General features: G+C 38.9%; 1 protein-coding gene across 3 annotated transcripts in view; it reads right to left on the reverse strand.

Annotated features, from left to right (window-relative positions):
* Positions 1-16,099, reverse strand: part of LOC137339542 (triple functional domain protein) — a 522,426-nt gene that overhangs the window by 31,689 nt on the left and 474,638 nt on the right. For 2 of the 3 annotated variants that reach the window (XM_068001904.1, XM_068001903.1), the window contains 8 exons: positions 15,128-15,220; positions 14,630-14,680; positions 12,533-12,610; positions 11,667-11,858; positions 10,133-10,313; positions 6,894-7,627; positions 3,357-3,604; positions 1,399-1,537 (listed from right to left, as the gene is read on the reverse strand). In XM_068001904.1, coding sequence (XP_067858005.1) covers positions 1,399-1,537; positions 3,357-3,604; positions 6,894-7,627; positions 10,133-10,313; positions 11,667-11,858; positions 12,533-12,610; positions 14,630-14,680; positions 15,128-15,220 — 1,716 coding nt within the window. Of the gene's footprint in view, positions 1-1,398; positions 1,538-1,710; positions 1,916-3,356; positions 3,605-6,893; positions 7,628-10,132; positions 10,314-11,666; positions 11,859-12,532; positions 12,611-14,629; positions 14,681-15,127; positions 15,221-16,099 lie in introns of those variants that run through there. The other variant, XM_068001905.1, reaches the window with a different exon arrangement.

Here is a 16,099-nt window from a genome sequence, read left to right on the forward strand (position 1 = left end):
TTCATCGGTTGCCAACCTGCTTGCAGAAAGTAGGAGAGATAAAGGGGAAGCAGAGTTGTTTACCCTCATATCTGAGATCAAAAATAAAAATTAAATAAAGGATGGATGCTCCAATTAAAAGATTTCTAAATGTATGTTAAAGTAGTTCCAGAATTTTCTAAATTAACTGAAAGCTGCAACATTGTTATATTTTTATTTATATTGTAAACTGGATAAACTGCACAACAGACAACTTTTGCTATCGGTTAACGGTTGTGAGTTTAGTGAAAGTTAATGATCAGAAACATAGACCAAGGTGAAATTGGCCTGATTGATTTAATATGTGGCCAAACTTTGAAGGCAAAACAATCAGTTTTACTGAAGCCACAAATCTAGCATAAAAGCATCACTTGAAGTGATGGTCATAAAATGTTTCAAATACTACACATTACAGACGTCAAGAATCTGCATACACTTAAGTGAAATAAGGAGCTCAAGTAATATATTTGCAGTCATAACTTATTTTACATTGCTTTTCTTTTTTAACATCATGAACATCAATCATTTCCTACTGATTATAAGCATAGTTATATGGGAAACTATTTATCCGAGAAAATCAAGGCCTATTGAGTGGGTAGTGAAGAGAAAAGGATTCATTATTTGTCCAATACTCTCAATCAGATTCACAGGCAGTACAAAACATGCATACATGCAAAAAATACATACATTGAATGAAATATTAGAAGCAGATGCAGAAATATTAAAACAATTCAGCATATTTTTCATACTGATCCTGTGGAATTCAAATATTGTTGGGGACACTGGACAAGCAACAATTTCACCTGGGCCCTGCATTAGTTGAGACTAGCACAGATCATGGTCTGAGTCGTTAACCAATTAGGAGTTAGCACGTATAATGGTCAGTAAGTGGGTACATGGGCTTCACTCCTGAGTCCTAGTTGTCTAAAGCAGGCCTACTGCCTCCTTTAACTGTCTGCACCACACACAGCTGCTTTTCCCCTACTTACTTTGAAGAAATGGGAAGTTAACAGGGAAAATTAAGTTGTTTCCACATGCACTTATAGCATTTGTGCATGCATAGGAATTTTTTACTCCCACTTCACATTTCGTAGGTTAGTTACTATTTAGTCACCAAATGGGGTTGGGGAAGGTGGGGATACTGCAGCGAAGCACAGTATTGATGATTATGGAGAAGTAGAAATAGGCAATGAATGCATCTACCTCCCCCCCCCACTTAGTTATAGAAAATAAATAATTTCCTTTAACAAAGAGGAATGGACATAAAACTTTCCAGTGACAAAGTGAACACTTCAAAAGATGCTGGATGAAATATGGGCTGATACACCATTGTGGAAACTTTCCAAACAAGTACTTTCACTAATGGCTACTAGCACCTACCTTAACTGATACCTTATTGGGTAATCCTTCTCGTGACTTTCGGAAGCCGTTTTCTAGCTTTCCTTCTTTCTTGCCATCCTTATCCTTCTTTTCATTTTTCTTTCTTAAACGGAGTGCAGTGTGCCAAGATGTTGACTTTCTAATGTTGCCAAATTTCAACCCAGAGAGAGGAGAAAGAGGACAGGAGGAGGAAGAATAATACATCCCATTTTAGAAAATTAAATTAAAAAAAATACTGATAATCGGGGTACATAAAATACACACTATAATTAATAATTGTATTTACTTTGGGGTGCAGCACATTGGAGCACTAACACATCGACCCAGAGTGATGGGACGTGGGCTCTCCCACACACTGAGGCAATGACTGGAGGCTAAGCATTTCCCCTGTATAAATCAGAGAGTCATTCCCCAAGGTATTTTCATGTAGCTCCTAGCAGCCAGATTCAAAACAGCAATGACAGGTTTGGAAGCAGAACAACCGTCAGCCCTCTTTCTCTGTCACAGATAGTGTGTGCTGTGGACAAACCAAAGGGAGGCAAATGATGAATAAAAAGATGAGTTTATTGCCCCCTAAAGTACAGTAGCTTTAACCACCCCTCGCACAGTATGGTTGAACACGGCCACCAAACTAATACCGAGTGCTGCTGACAGGCTTTCTGCAGCCTCACTGATTTATGGCCAATTACGAGTATATACCAACAGTGTCTTTAACTAAATGTAGAGAACAATAACAGCTACCAGCTATTCAAATCAGGCATTTTATGAAATTTTAGTAGCTTAATGTTGGCAGTGCAGTTTCTCTCACTGAGCTTACTTTATATTCTGGGAATCAATTAAGTCACATTATAAAACTGCTGGATTGAAAATGTACAAATATATGTGCCTTTGATGATAACATTAGAGGTCTCTTGCTTAAAAGGAAAGGAAAGTCTTGGGGGAATATTTTATGTTCAAAGTACGCTCCCATTTTATATAAGCAAAGGTAATGTTTTCTTAACAGTCAAAGAGGATTGATGAAAACTTCAGGGTTTTTTCTCAACTGTAATGCAATGCACTTGCAGAACAATGTACATGAGATTCAGGACATGACACTAATTTAACAAAAATAAAATATTAAGTTTATCTATGTCACCTGGACCCCTGATTAAGTTACTGCTTTGTACGTGCACTCACATTGATCTGTGTATTGTGTGGTGTTTGGAAGATTACAGTGGCTGCACTGTGAAAATTTACAGATTACCACATTTAATTAAATTGGAACAGTAATTGTAAAAAAATAGTGACCATTTCAAAGGAGAGTATAAGTAATAATTTAGCAGTTCAAAAACAGAATTACAAGTGGACTATTATAAAGAAGAATGCAACCTAAGCACACATGAGTCAATCATATTTTTCAAAATAATCTTTGAAGTTCCCCCTTGATGACTCAGTGGGTTAATGCACCGCCAGGTGTGGTATTAAACTACATAGACCAGGAAAGTTCCAGATTCAATTCCCAGTGTGCACTGAGGTGGCTGATCGCAGTTGGGGCAGTACAAATGTCCTCAGTGTTCCTGGGTTAGAGATGGGGAAAGGGGAAATCAGTCAGGGCTCCGGATTCTGATTGGTATCCAGTCATCTCTGCTGGAAAGTGTACATGTGTGTGGACTTTGGGTAAGGTTAGGATGGAGATGACCGTAATTCTCCTGCTCCTCCCCTCCTGTGCCAATGTTGGCTGTCAAGGCTTACGCACGAGCCACTTGTATCAGGTTCCAGAAAGCTGCCAGCATCCATACAGCCATACTTCAAGAAAATTGGGAAAAAGAAAAGAATCCCTGTCCATTTTGTTATCAGATGGAAAAATCTTTTCCCTATTTTTAAATAAGACAGACTTTTTTGGATGATTCAGAAGAAACTGCCCAAGAGATTGACAATTTAGAGTTATGCAACCAAACTATAAATGAAAACAGACTAACTTTAATGTTCCTTCAGGGTTGTCTGGGATTATAATAGTTGTGTGACCTAGTACATAGCCAGGAATCCATCCTTCGGCTGCAGGGCACTGGTCAGTAGCTGCCCGAAACACCAAAAACATGTTCTGTTGGTTGCTGGCCAGGATCTGCACTACCTCGCCCTGGCAGACATTGATCTCATCCTCTTTCACGGCGGTGTAATCATGTGTTACCAGCATGGTGGAGATATTACTGCTGCTGCTACTTTCACTCTACAGGGGAGGAAAAGACAAGGTTGGAAAAATAAAATGTGTTTCTGAAGCAATTCACTTAATAATAATGTACAAATTGGTCATTTAAACGTGGTTCACAGCTTTAATTTTACAAAGAAATTGCTTCCCCTCCTTCCACCGTCAATTAAAAATTGGCTTTAAACATGAACCTGATTTTATTGGCTTTCAAAACTTCAAATAATGTGAGTAATACTCTTGTTTTTATTAAGACTTACACAAATACACAGATACAACAAACTGACAAGTAAAACATTAAAAATGGCCACAGCACATTGGAAAATATCTGTTTGGGATTCTAATACCATTAAACAATAAAGGAAAATGTTTTTATCAGAAGTTACTTCTTTTGCGGGGGGTGAGGGAGGGTGGGGGGTGTATTCGTTTCCGAATATCTACCTCTCCAATGTAACTGTAATCAGCTCCCGCAGATTGACCAGTCGAAGATTAAATCTCAGCTTTAGCAAAGATGAGAATACTCTGGAGTCTGGATTGTTTGCAAGTTTTTGGTTTCCCAATTTTGATAAATCTAAAACTAATACTTTAAGAAAAAAATGCTGCCACATCGCAGTTCATTTTAAATGTGATGAATTATTTCCCTCCTTTCTTTTTCCACCAATGTTCTTTCTTCCCTTCTTCCTCTTGAAGGGTTGACTCTTTGTTAAGGTATGGTTCCAGAGGAAGCAAACACCTCAGTTAGCTGGTACAAGTGGCCAGACTTCATGTATGAGCCTAGACAGGGTATTCAACTGTGGAGGGCATCACAGCTAAACCCAAATCTGTCCTCACTTGGTGTCCACACAGGCTCACTTCCAGCAGGAGTTGGTGGGCAGTGGCCAGGAGTAGGGACAGTGGCTTATTTCCCCTTCCCTTAACCAGAGACATGGAAGTCAATTGTATTGCTTCTAATGCTGCCCTAGCTAAGATCAACTAACTCAGAACAGACTGTGGAACAAAGCTGTGACCTTCCTGATCTGTTTGGGCTCAGTTACTCAATGTGTTAAAAACCAGGTAAGCTATTGAGGGAGCTCCTCACAACCATACGACTTCCCTACACATGAATCAAACAACTTGTGAAAGAGTGATAAGTAGCCCTTATTTTAGTAATAGCAGCACAGTTGAAGGAAACAATAAAAACATATTGACAAGTTAATGTTTCAGAAACAAGGCCTGCCAAATAAAAATGTATCCCTTCTCCATAAATGTGTGGTCGGAACAGAATTTGGAGAAGTGGCTTTCAGTTCCATTTCTAACTCTGCCCTCTATGGTATTTAGTGTTTAGTTTATCTAGTACCACTACAGGTTATTTTGAAAACTAACAGCCTGTTTCATTTATTCTATTATAAGTTTAAATCTAGTGGGGACTTGCAAGGACTCATTAATACCAATCTAGGAGCATTTACATGCATTTGACACAGTGAGGCTACTCATGGACAGAAAGCTAATGATTCAGCTGCAAATCACACATATTGTAACTGGCAAAAGGAAGGAATAATATTGTTTGTTTTCCATTGAATTCTCTCTCCTCCTTACTATGCATATTTCCTCAGTCAAGAAGGTGGGCAGGCAACCTGCTCTGAGACCTTTGCCACTACCCTTCTGTAGGTAGCTGCGAGGAAGTGAAGAAAATGGACTAGAGTGATTCACTCTCATCTCCTCTGGCAGAATTGGTCACCTCTGCTTGTCATGTATTCTTTCCTGCATCATGCCCCAATAACCCAGCTGTCATTAGGGTATTTATGGCATGTACCTGTGTCTGTGGCATAGTATATCAGTAAAATCAATTTTCTGTCCCATTGCAATGCCTGGGGTAGGAGCAGAAAAATAGGATCTTTTTTGAACAAATTCTCGTGCAAGAGAAAAACCTGCTTTAAATTTTCTTGTGTTTAATGCATGAAGTCAGGCCATTATTACTAAGAACACACACGTATCATAGCCTTTAGGGGTCATCAAAGTGGCTTCCAGAGTCTCTGACCACAGTGTTTCACAATCTCACACCCACCTACATGACAACTCAGCACCACGAGTACTCTGCACATTTTAATTGTGGATTACATAAGACCATTTTTGACATACAAAATACAACAAGAATCATTTTTTTTTAACACAACTGGTACAAAGTTGCTCCCTTAATTGAGACAGAAAAAACATACAAATTGAAACAAACAAAGATGAAGGGGGAAAAAAGAAAGTTAAAGACTAGAACATAGAAAATGGAACAGCAGAATGCCATAGTTTACATATTATTTTAGCATCTGCTAATGCAGCAAGAAGCACACGCTTTCAAGCAAATTGGATCAATACGGTGGAACTTAACATCCTATCCAAAATGCCATGCTTGGAAACTGAAGGGACATGCAATGCATAGTGAGCATGCAAGAGCTTAAATGAAATAGCTAGGCAAAAAATATAAGTAACAATGCTTTTGAGAGTTTTGTTACACTGTTCAGTGAAACATTTTCATCCTGATTATTTGCATTATAATTGATACAATGATTTCTAACTAGACGAATGATGGAAAAAGAAACAAATTTTGGAAAGACATTAGATAAAATTGCTTTTTCTTTGGAAGGGAATACTGTGTCCCACACCATAAGGCAAAGCATCACAGATTTACAAGATGTTGAAAACAAAATATGCTTGTGAAGACTTCTGTGATTTAAAAAAAATAAAATTAATCTGAGACTGTCAGTGCATTAAAACCTTCAGACGATATGGCACCTATAAGCAGTTTCAATGTCTTACATTGTAAGCTGGACAGCTTCTTGAACAGAGGACTCCATAGGTCAGCTGCAGAAACTGGGCTGAACAAGATGGGGGATGATGCACTGAATCAGCAACTGGCAATAAAAAAAAAAGTTGCAACTAGCAAATTTAAAATAGCGCTACCAGTCCAGAGAAATGCCCCGTTAATATATGCGGAATGCTGGTCTATAAGGGAAAAGGGTGAAGCTGCAGGTGTTTTTTTGCCAAAAGTTGAGTAGCTACAAGTTTGTAAGTATCTGCGTTAGCTGTTATTTGCCTTCTGCAAGGGAGGCAGTTGCAGGAGCAGTGGTTAGTAGATGTTTAGGTTGATAAGTTTTTTTTAAAAAAGATCTTGACAGGTAGACAGTCACAGCGATGAGTAGTTAGGCAAGTTTTTAAGTTTCAGAACAGAGCAGTTTTTTTGCAGAGCCAGGAGGAATTAGTACGGAGAGTGATACTGACGCACAGAAGGAGAGCGTGGGAAGGTTTTAGAGGAGCTCACAGGACAGACGTGCTCCGCTCTTACCCCGTTGCTCTGGGTGGAATGCACCGACTGCTCGCTGGTCGAGGAGCACGTGCTCATACGATCAGTGTCCTTGCTGTGCGTGGAGTGACGGTGGACCTGGCGCTGCAGGGAGTCCATGTCCCCTGGGAAGGTGAAGGAGCCGGGGCGGCTGGCAGGTGAAGCTGGGTGTGAGCTCCAGAAGGAGCCCTTAAGAACAGGACTGCTGGGAGGGAAGGGTTCTTTGCTGAAGGGAGAGGAAGGGAAGGTTGTAGACAGCGGTGAACTCAAGGGTGAAGTAGTGCCTGGCCGTTGCTTTCCTATTGTCAGAGAGCCCACATTCCCTCTTGGTGACCGGTTCTCTTCTAGACTACCTCGTAATTCCTTTAGGCTTCCATCTCCTGTGTTGGTGAGCGGTCCTAATGTTTTCCTGGGGCTCTCATGGACTTTTGTCCGAGGAATCTGTTCCAAGTCCCTTTCGCTGCCTTCTCGTTCCAGGTGCCTGTCAGATTGGCTGCAGCCAGAATCTAAGGTGCTGTTGAGTGTCGTCAGGGTAGGGTTGCGAGCAGACATACCTGTCAATCTGTCTGCCTCTGCCTGGGCCGAGGCCGCAGAGGAGACCAGGACTGGGGAATGGTGCCGGATGGGTTGGGGGATCCGAGATGGTCTGGAACGGCTTGTGCTGCTCATTCCACTACAGCTATTGGGTCCACTAGGGCCGACATGGTTCCTCTGGTACTCAATCGGAGATGTCAAAGCTGAAGCCAAAAAAAGATTAATTAGACAAATTGAACATTGTAATGTTGGGATGAATGATAAGTGTGGATTAGAGAGGTCCTCTCATGGGTCACCAATACTCAGCCATTTTCAAATATTCCCTGATTATGTGAAGGTCATACTTTTTGTGAGGATAATATCATTTGTGTCTATTATTGACATGGATTACAAAAATAGCTCATTCATGACAGGTGAAATTTGGTAATGTGTTAGCCAAATTCAATTTAAGAAGTTCAAATTGCAGAAGACTGCGTATGGAAAGAATTAAATTATTGATTTGCATCAGTATTCTTCCTATAACATTACCACAGATGAGAACACCATAGCAAATTTCCACAGGGAACGCTTATGACATCATAGTAACAGGAGTAGGCCATTCAGCCCCTCGAGCCTGCTCCACCATTCAATTGGATCATGGCTGATCTGCACCTCAATTCCATTTATCCACCGTAGCTCCATAACCGTTGATACCCTTACCTAACAAAAATTTATCGATCTCAGTCTTGAAAGCTCCAATTGTCCCAGTATCCAGAGCCTTTTGAGGAGACAGTTCCAGATTTCTACTACTTCAGCTTCATAATAGGGAATCCTCCATTATGGGATAATCACTGCAACTCACTTTAAATTAACTTATTACTAATGTAGTGCTAGTTTGTGTTTTATTACTAAATGGCATTCATTTGAATTATGATAATTGTAGTCCCAAGTACATGGTAGTACACATTTGAAAAAATCTCATCTCAGTATCAGTATCAATATGAATAGCTTCTTAAATCCAAGCTGTATTAAATGCATTTTATTTTGGATCCTTTCTTTGGACTTGTGATTAGAGCTGCTATTTTGTGCAAATTTCTTTTTAAAAAAAAATGAAGTCAGGGCATCAAGAAATTATGTCTCAGTGTCAACACCTCTCCTTTAGTCCCCCAAACCTAGGCTCAGTTTGATCAATAAGCATTTTGTGTCTCTTAGTTACTTGGCAATACACAGGCATGTGCTGTTTTCAGGGCTGGTTTTCTCTCTTTTATTAGAGCTTTCAAAGAACTTCCAAATCGAATATGCTCTGCAGTTATTATTCATGTAACTAAAAACCTAAAACAATCAAGAGATTCTAAGTTACTTAGCCAGAGTGGTATGTATTCTGATTCAATTATTCTTAATGGACTGAGAGTGGATTATCATAATTTATTTTTTTCAACTATGAATGATAGCCCCGTCTTTGGGATTCATAAAAAATGTGATCTAGGACTGATGGGAATATTTAACCAAGTGCATCAACCTCCATTCAAGTGAGGAATCATCAGAAAGTGGCAGGTCCAATAGCAGGCCAATCAAATGGAAGTAGATTTATTTATTTAAAACAAATGACAAATTTATAGCGAGCAAAATAATAGGATATGGCCATTATGGATTTTAATTCTAGAGAACACTTTTAACAGGGTTTTAATCTCAAGAAATTAAAATGTATTAAAGCGATGAATGATTCAAAGACCTTAACATAGATGTGATCATATCAGAGCTAATCAGTAGTGGGTAATGTAGGTGATTTCAAAAATTCAACACATATTTAGAACACAGCTAAAGCTGAAACATCACAGCATACCTGTGCATTCAAAATTATTTTCCACTGTTTTCTAATGCTAATCTTTCTAGTGTTAACTTGTCCTAATTCACAATATTCTCTGAATAAATTGAATATTTGTTAAATTTCAATGTTCGGAAATTATTGCGTTTTCAAATGCGTAAAAGTTCTAAAGCTGCTCTTGCTAGGAGATTCGTGGAATGCTGCGATGCAGGTTCAATCTTCCACTCTGTTAAGTTCCCAATTTCAGCCAAGTTTCTGTTGGGATATGATGACTGGAGGCTAGGTATTTCCAAATGGGAGGGAGATAACAATCGGTGAATGACTTCTTCACTTCCTGGGTGAACCTCATAGTAGCTAACTCATAGAGACCACTTCCCCTCCCCATTGGCCACAGCTGCTACAACCCTGGGGGAAATCAGGACTGAAAAACAGGGTGGGATGGGAGGAATAAGACTGAAACCACTTTCACATATTATAATTTAAAAATTAGTGTTTAACAAAAACTTTAAGCATTCTAAATTATCCACGCTTTACAAAAATATTGTAAACACCATTTATGCCTATACATATGCAGCAGATCTGTGATCTTTAAATACACTTAAATATGAAAAAGCCAGTTTAAATAAAAATCATAATCGCTATTACTTTCATAGAACCCTTGGGGGAGAGGAAGAGAAAAAAACCAGGCTATAGTTTCCAAGACAGTTGAGAACATCATTACAGCTTAGTATCAAATGATTTAATGCAGTACTGACTAAACTGACCTGACTACAGTTTTCGAATCACAATGTGGGTTATACAATTAACTAACGTAGTTGTATATGTATATGCTAGAAGAGTTAACAGGGAAGAGGAATGATATGGAGAATATTTTAAACATAACCCTAAGAAAATCTTTAAGTACCATTTAAAAAGTTGCGCTGGTTTTCCAGAATTTGGTTGATTTCATGGATCCACATTTGGCGGACTGTAGGATTTGATGCTTGTAGAATGTAGGTTTCCACACCGCCTTCAGCTGATCGTGAGGTAAGTGCAAATTTACATGGATCGTTATCCACATTCTCTTCCAGGCCAAGGCAACTCACCTGAAACACAAACCAATAAGCCCTCATGCATTAAACAGTCTGACTTCTAAGTCTAGAAGATCAAATTTCACCTACCTAAAATGCCACTTGTCAGATCATTCATACAGGGGTAATGTGTGCTTCATGCCACACTGCGAAATTGTGCAACCCCAGGCCATGATTTTCTGTCTATTAAAATGAATGGACGAAGAATCACGGGCTGTCAGTGCAGTAAGTGCTCTTGGCATGTGTTGGGAGCACAGCAGATTAATGCACTGACATTTATATCCTGTGTTGCAGGGTGAGACTATTTTTTAATGCAGTATATTTGTCTAGATTATAATCATAAAAAATCATCCCAACAATGAAGGAGAAAGCCTCCGAAAGCTTGTGATTTTCAAATAAAACTGTTGGACTATAACCTGGTGTTGTAAGATTCCTTACATTTATTCTAAACAAATGTAGAGAAAATTATTTTAAAATACAATTTTGAATCTGACAAATTTATAGAGAACAATATGCAGTCAGGAGAGATTACCAGACAGTTTTCTCATTGAAGAGTGATGCTCAAACAGTTTATAATCAATGTTTGAACCCTGAAATTAGATTAGCACCTTAATAACTCTCATGTATCTTTTTATAGTAATATATTCTATTAAGTTGGTGTAATGGTGGATATCGATGGTGAAAATGCTCCAGCTAGCTGATCCATGATCAATGAGCTCAGTGAACGATTAACAAGTGTGATGTAATCACTGCAAATTTACTGACTGATGACCAGAAAATAACAGATATTGCCAGACCTCTGCCAATGTCACTCTGTAACCAGGAGCTGGCAGGTGTATGAAAGTGGCATGGATTGATTTGTTCTCAGGTTTAATTTCCCCCCAGGGAAAGTGTCTCACCTCAGTAGCCTACTGAGATCAGGAATAGGAGAAATCCTGATAATGAGGCTAGGTCATATCATGTTGATACAGCAATACCTTGTGCTACTGAGCAAGAACATGGTTGTGATATTGCTGTCTAAAATTATTACACTATCACAATACCAGGAGTCACATGACAGTTCGTGCACAGTAACTGACCGATGACGATGTGGCAAATTTCACAGGGTGACTGACCTGTGGTTAGGTTGCATGATACATCTGCGATGACTGACCTGCTTCTTGGTGATACTATGATGAATTTAGTCACCCAAACTGGAGCCCAAATCCTTTGTAGATTTAAAGGTCAGACATCAATTGGAGCATATGCAAGATAACCGTGATTAAATTAAATCTGCCTAAATTATATACATTAAATGCATTATTCTTGGTGTATTTATAATAGCATGAAAAGGTATCACAGAACTCTACAGACAGAACATTTGATTACCTTGACACTGTTTTTGAATAAATAGCCAGGCATGGAGAAGCCTTTTTTCTTATCTAAAGGCTCGCTGAATATTGCAATCTGCTCAAACAGGAAGACTCTCCGCTCTTTACTGCGTGAAAGAAGCCCAGCATCCTGGTCTGCAACAAAGAATGTGTCCTGGAGAAGCAATCGCCCCTGGGCTATAATTTTGCCCTGAAAACAGAGGGAAAAACATAATCAACCTTTGCAATTCCATAGAAGAATTCAGTATGTCCAATATAAAGATTTAAAAATACTGTAATCATCGATGTTCTATACAACTCAAAAAGGGACCGTGTATATATCCAAAAAGGACTCTGACATATCTAACTACAATTGCTGAGATTTGCAACAAATGAATGAATTGCAAGTCTTCACTGTTTATGCTGAGATCACAAACCTATTATTTAACCATACCTTTCTTACTCATAGAGAGGAAAATTCTCATTCACACAGCAGCCAACTCTTACAGGATTTCTATGGTATATCAAAATTGATAATAAAATAAAAATTACAGCAAGGTAAGCTATTCTGTGGAGTTATAATATAATCCTGCCTTGAGCATGGCTGTACCATTATACATTATTTATGTTGTTGTGAAGTACCCAATGTCCTGAAAATGATTATACCGTTACAAAATACCAAACATTATAATATGTAATTAAAAAATCACCCATTTAAACTTATGTTATTTTTATCATTGCTGTTTTGCTTTTCATGACACCTGGGATTATACACAATAAAACAATCCACCACAGATTTAGAAAATGAAGTTAAACTATTACAAACAACAGGGGAGGCTCTCCTAAAACAGAATAACTGAGGGAAAAAAAAACTGTCAAAATTACATCAAATCCTTGCAGCCGTCCAACATTCATCATATCGTTGCATCGTTTTGGTACAACGCACATGACCTCCACAGCTTTCTATATTTAGAATACAGAGGAAAGAAAATATCAGCTTTTAACATTCTCAGTTATTATTTTTAATGCATTTTCAATAAATATATTAAAAATATATGGTCATCCTTTCATGTGTATCTTTCTTAATTGTATTGCTCTCTGATGGTTGTAAGCATATGTTATGGCCTATAAAAAGTAAAATTAGAAATCCATATGATACAAGATCTCATTGGCTTACATTACATTTTCATAAAGCCTACGCGTATAAAAATTTTTCCTCACCTTTGTTAGTGGTCTCCCAGGTCTTTATGTTCCACTTATCTCCCTCACCCTTACATGCTTCATTTCCCAATGTGACCGCAGGGAATCAAAGCAAGCAGTTCCCCAAACAGCTGTCAATGCTATTTTTAAATTGGCCCATTGCAGGCACGAGGGGTTTCCATCCTCATTCTGTGAAAGCATCATGGCCTCCATTTTATCTGGGGCATGGGCGGGAGGGAAACCCCCATGGGTAGCTCAGCGTGAGGCCCGTGCCATTTTAACTCCTGGGCCTCATTTAAATAATGCAGGACTGTCTCCCTCCCGAAACCGGTAGGACTGACGTCAGGGCTGGAGCAGGAAATTGGTTTGGGAGCCTTAGGACGGCGAGGACCCAAAAGAACGGTCCTCGGCATAAAGTTAGTGCTGGGCAAGGGCTTTAGCAGCCAAAGCCAGCATGCAGAGGAAGAGGCAAGGCCTTGGCTGGGGAGGCCCAAGGACTTGTGGGGCCAGGGGGAGCGCTCCTACTTGTCCTGGCTCAAAAGGATTTTGCACAAAAGTAATTTTCCAAAACTTACCATGGCCTCCTCTGGCCAGTTGGTGCCTCCCGGTATGGTTCGACTGTCGGGTTTGACAATGGGCGGGCCTCCCCTGACTAGTCGTTAAAATTACGTCGCGGCACTGATGACATCACTGGGCTGTGACTTTTGAATTTAAATTAGGCCTGTAGTGGGAACCTTGGCGACTTGAAAGTCGGCGAATATGAAATATCGCCGGCTGGAAACGGAGCAACCTTAGGCCGGTAAATGGACTTAGCCTAATCTTAACACCTCCCACACACCATTCTCACTGGGCGAGGCCCAGCTCTTTCACCACAGAACTTAACTGAGATTTTAAAACTCAGTCCTATCACTTCATGGAAGACAGTAGCAACATTAGTTCTTTTATTACCTTGAACAAGTGTAATCTTTTTCTGGAAAAAAGGAAAAAGATGCCACCCCAAATTATTTATCCCCCTGGTAAAAAAACAGCCATCTGTATCACACTGATTTCTAAACTAACCATGCTGCTTATGCCATGTTTAATCTTTGCTCAGTATATTTAAGATTCAACTTTCAACAGTACATGCATTTAGCCAAATATATTTATTCATTTAATGTTTTGATATTTTGCTCAGTATGCACAATGGAGAGAGAAAAAAAGTACATATACCCAATACCAAAGTAATGTGAACACTATGTTACTTGCTCGTGTGTAGTGAACCAACTAGAAAATGTTGTGAAATTTATTTTCCAAAGCCACGTACTGAATATGTCATGCGTCATCAAGATACTGACAAGCTAAGGTATCAGAATATAAAATAATAAATTTCCAAAAAAAAATGCAATTAATAAAATTCGGCTTTCACACTGCAGGTAGGCAGTGGACTAACCATCTGTAATATCTGTAGTCAACTCTGACTACACAAAGGCAAGCAGTCATGTTCATAGGGAAAGTGAAATTGTATGCCTCTCAAAAGTGTGACAGATGTAAGAGGCAGCAATGTTCACACTTTGCAACAACAAGACTTTTTTTTCTGATTACACCTCTGCGAAGCGTCTTGGAAAGTTTTTCTATTTTAAAAGTGCGATATAAATTCAAGTTGTTGCTATGTGTAGAGATTTAGATATTGCCCTAGAGTTCGAATAGTTATCTATTCAATCTGACAATGCTTCAGGTTATATATCGACAATGTTTCCATTACATGGTAATTATCAATTTTGACACTGGTGTGATTGAACAAACCTCCAGCTCTGTTGTGTCTACAGCAGCCTTCCTGGAGTATTTAAGGAAGTCCTGGGCACAGAAAAGAAACAGAATTAATCAAGGTGTATCTGCTGATCCAGAAACCTAACTTCAAATAAGTACCCCCATATTAACAAAAATTCAAGAAGAAATGTTGTAACATTATATGAACAGCTTTCCCCTCAACACAAGCAGATTGCATAACTTATTTGTCATTTTCATTGTCAACAATTATTTAAATTTATTCAGAGTTGTTACACACATTTTCCTTAATGCATTTTAATACCAGAGGATTTCTACAATTATATCAGTGGGCTGTCAACATTAATATAAAATCTTTTGGCTAATGTTATTAATATGTAAAGCCTTAATGCCGTCAAAATGTAAACTAGATTGTAGAGTCAAATCCTAGAATAACTACTGGAACTGATATAATGTGGAATGCACTGAATGTTCCATAACATTTCTTTGATTGCAGGCTTTCCATGAAGCACTTACCTTCAGCAGGAGCTGGTATTTCATTATCCGTTGCACTGGTTTTATTAGCAGGTCTGTCAGTTGCAATCGATGACCAAGCCGCTGTTTTAGGTCCTAAAGATTGTATTAAAAAATACGATTTTAATCTGATTTTTTATGGAGGTGTAATAAAGACGCTACTTTTGCTACTCATGTCTTATTCTTCTCCATCTTGGTTGCATTATATTAAGTGCCACAGATACTGGATGATTGTCTTTGGAGTCTTAAATATAACTGCAGATGTACAGTAGCGCAAACACAACCATGAAAATGTCACAGATACAATACTTGCAGCTTTTTGCAAATATTTTCATTGCCTTGAATTATAATACAAAGTATCTTCAGCATGTTAGAATGCCAACAGATGGGGCACAAGTTGGAAACCCTTGCTGGTGAGTTCCTCATCTCAGTCATGCTTCAGTGGGAAGGAAATGTCTGAGGGACAACTGCTCTGAGGCTGCTCGAGCACCTCTTAATTGCTCAGAGCAGCACTGGTAGTGGCTGGGGAGAAAGTCACAGCCACCTATTTGGCCAGAGTCAGTGGTGTGGTCTGGGGAGGAAAGGGCAAGTGAGAACAAAACAGGGGAATTTAATACTCTCAAAAGAATAAAAAGTGCAAATGTTTGTCTCAATATACAAATTACAGACTAGATATATTTCACATAAAAAAGACTTCCATTGATATAACGCCTTTCACAAAGCTCTTGACAGCTAATGAAGTACTTTGAAGTAGAGTCACAGTTGTAATGTAGGAAACGCAGCAGCCAATTTGTGCACAGCAAGGTCCCATAAATAGCAATGTGACAATGACCAGATAATCTGCTTTTAGTGATGTTTGTTGAGGGATAAATATTGGCCAAGACAATGGGGAGAACTCCCCTGCTCTTCTTTGAAATAGTGCCATGAGATCTTTTATGTCCACTTGAGAGGGCAGATGTGGCTTTGGTTTAACGT

Source organism: Heptranchias perlo, chromosome 2 (genome assembly GCF_035084215.1).
Source record: "Heptranchias perlo isolate sHepPer1 chromosome 2, sHepPer1.hap1, whole genome shotgun sequence".
In the NCBI taxonomy this organism is placed as follows: Eukaryota; Metazoa; Chordata; class Chondrichthyes; order Hexanchiformes; family Hexanchidae; genus Heptranchias; species Heptranchias perlo.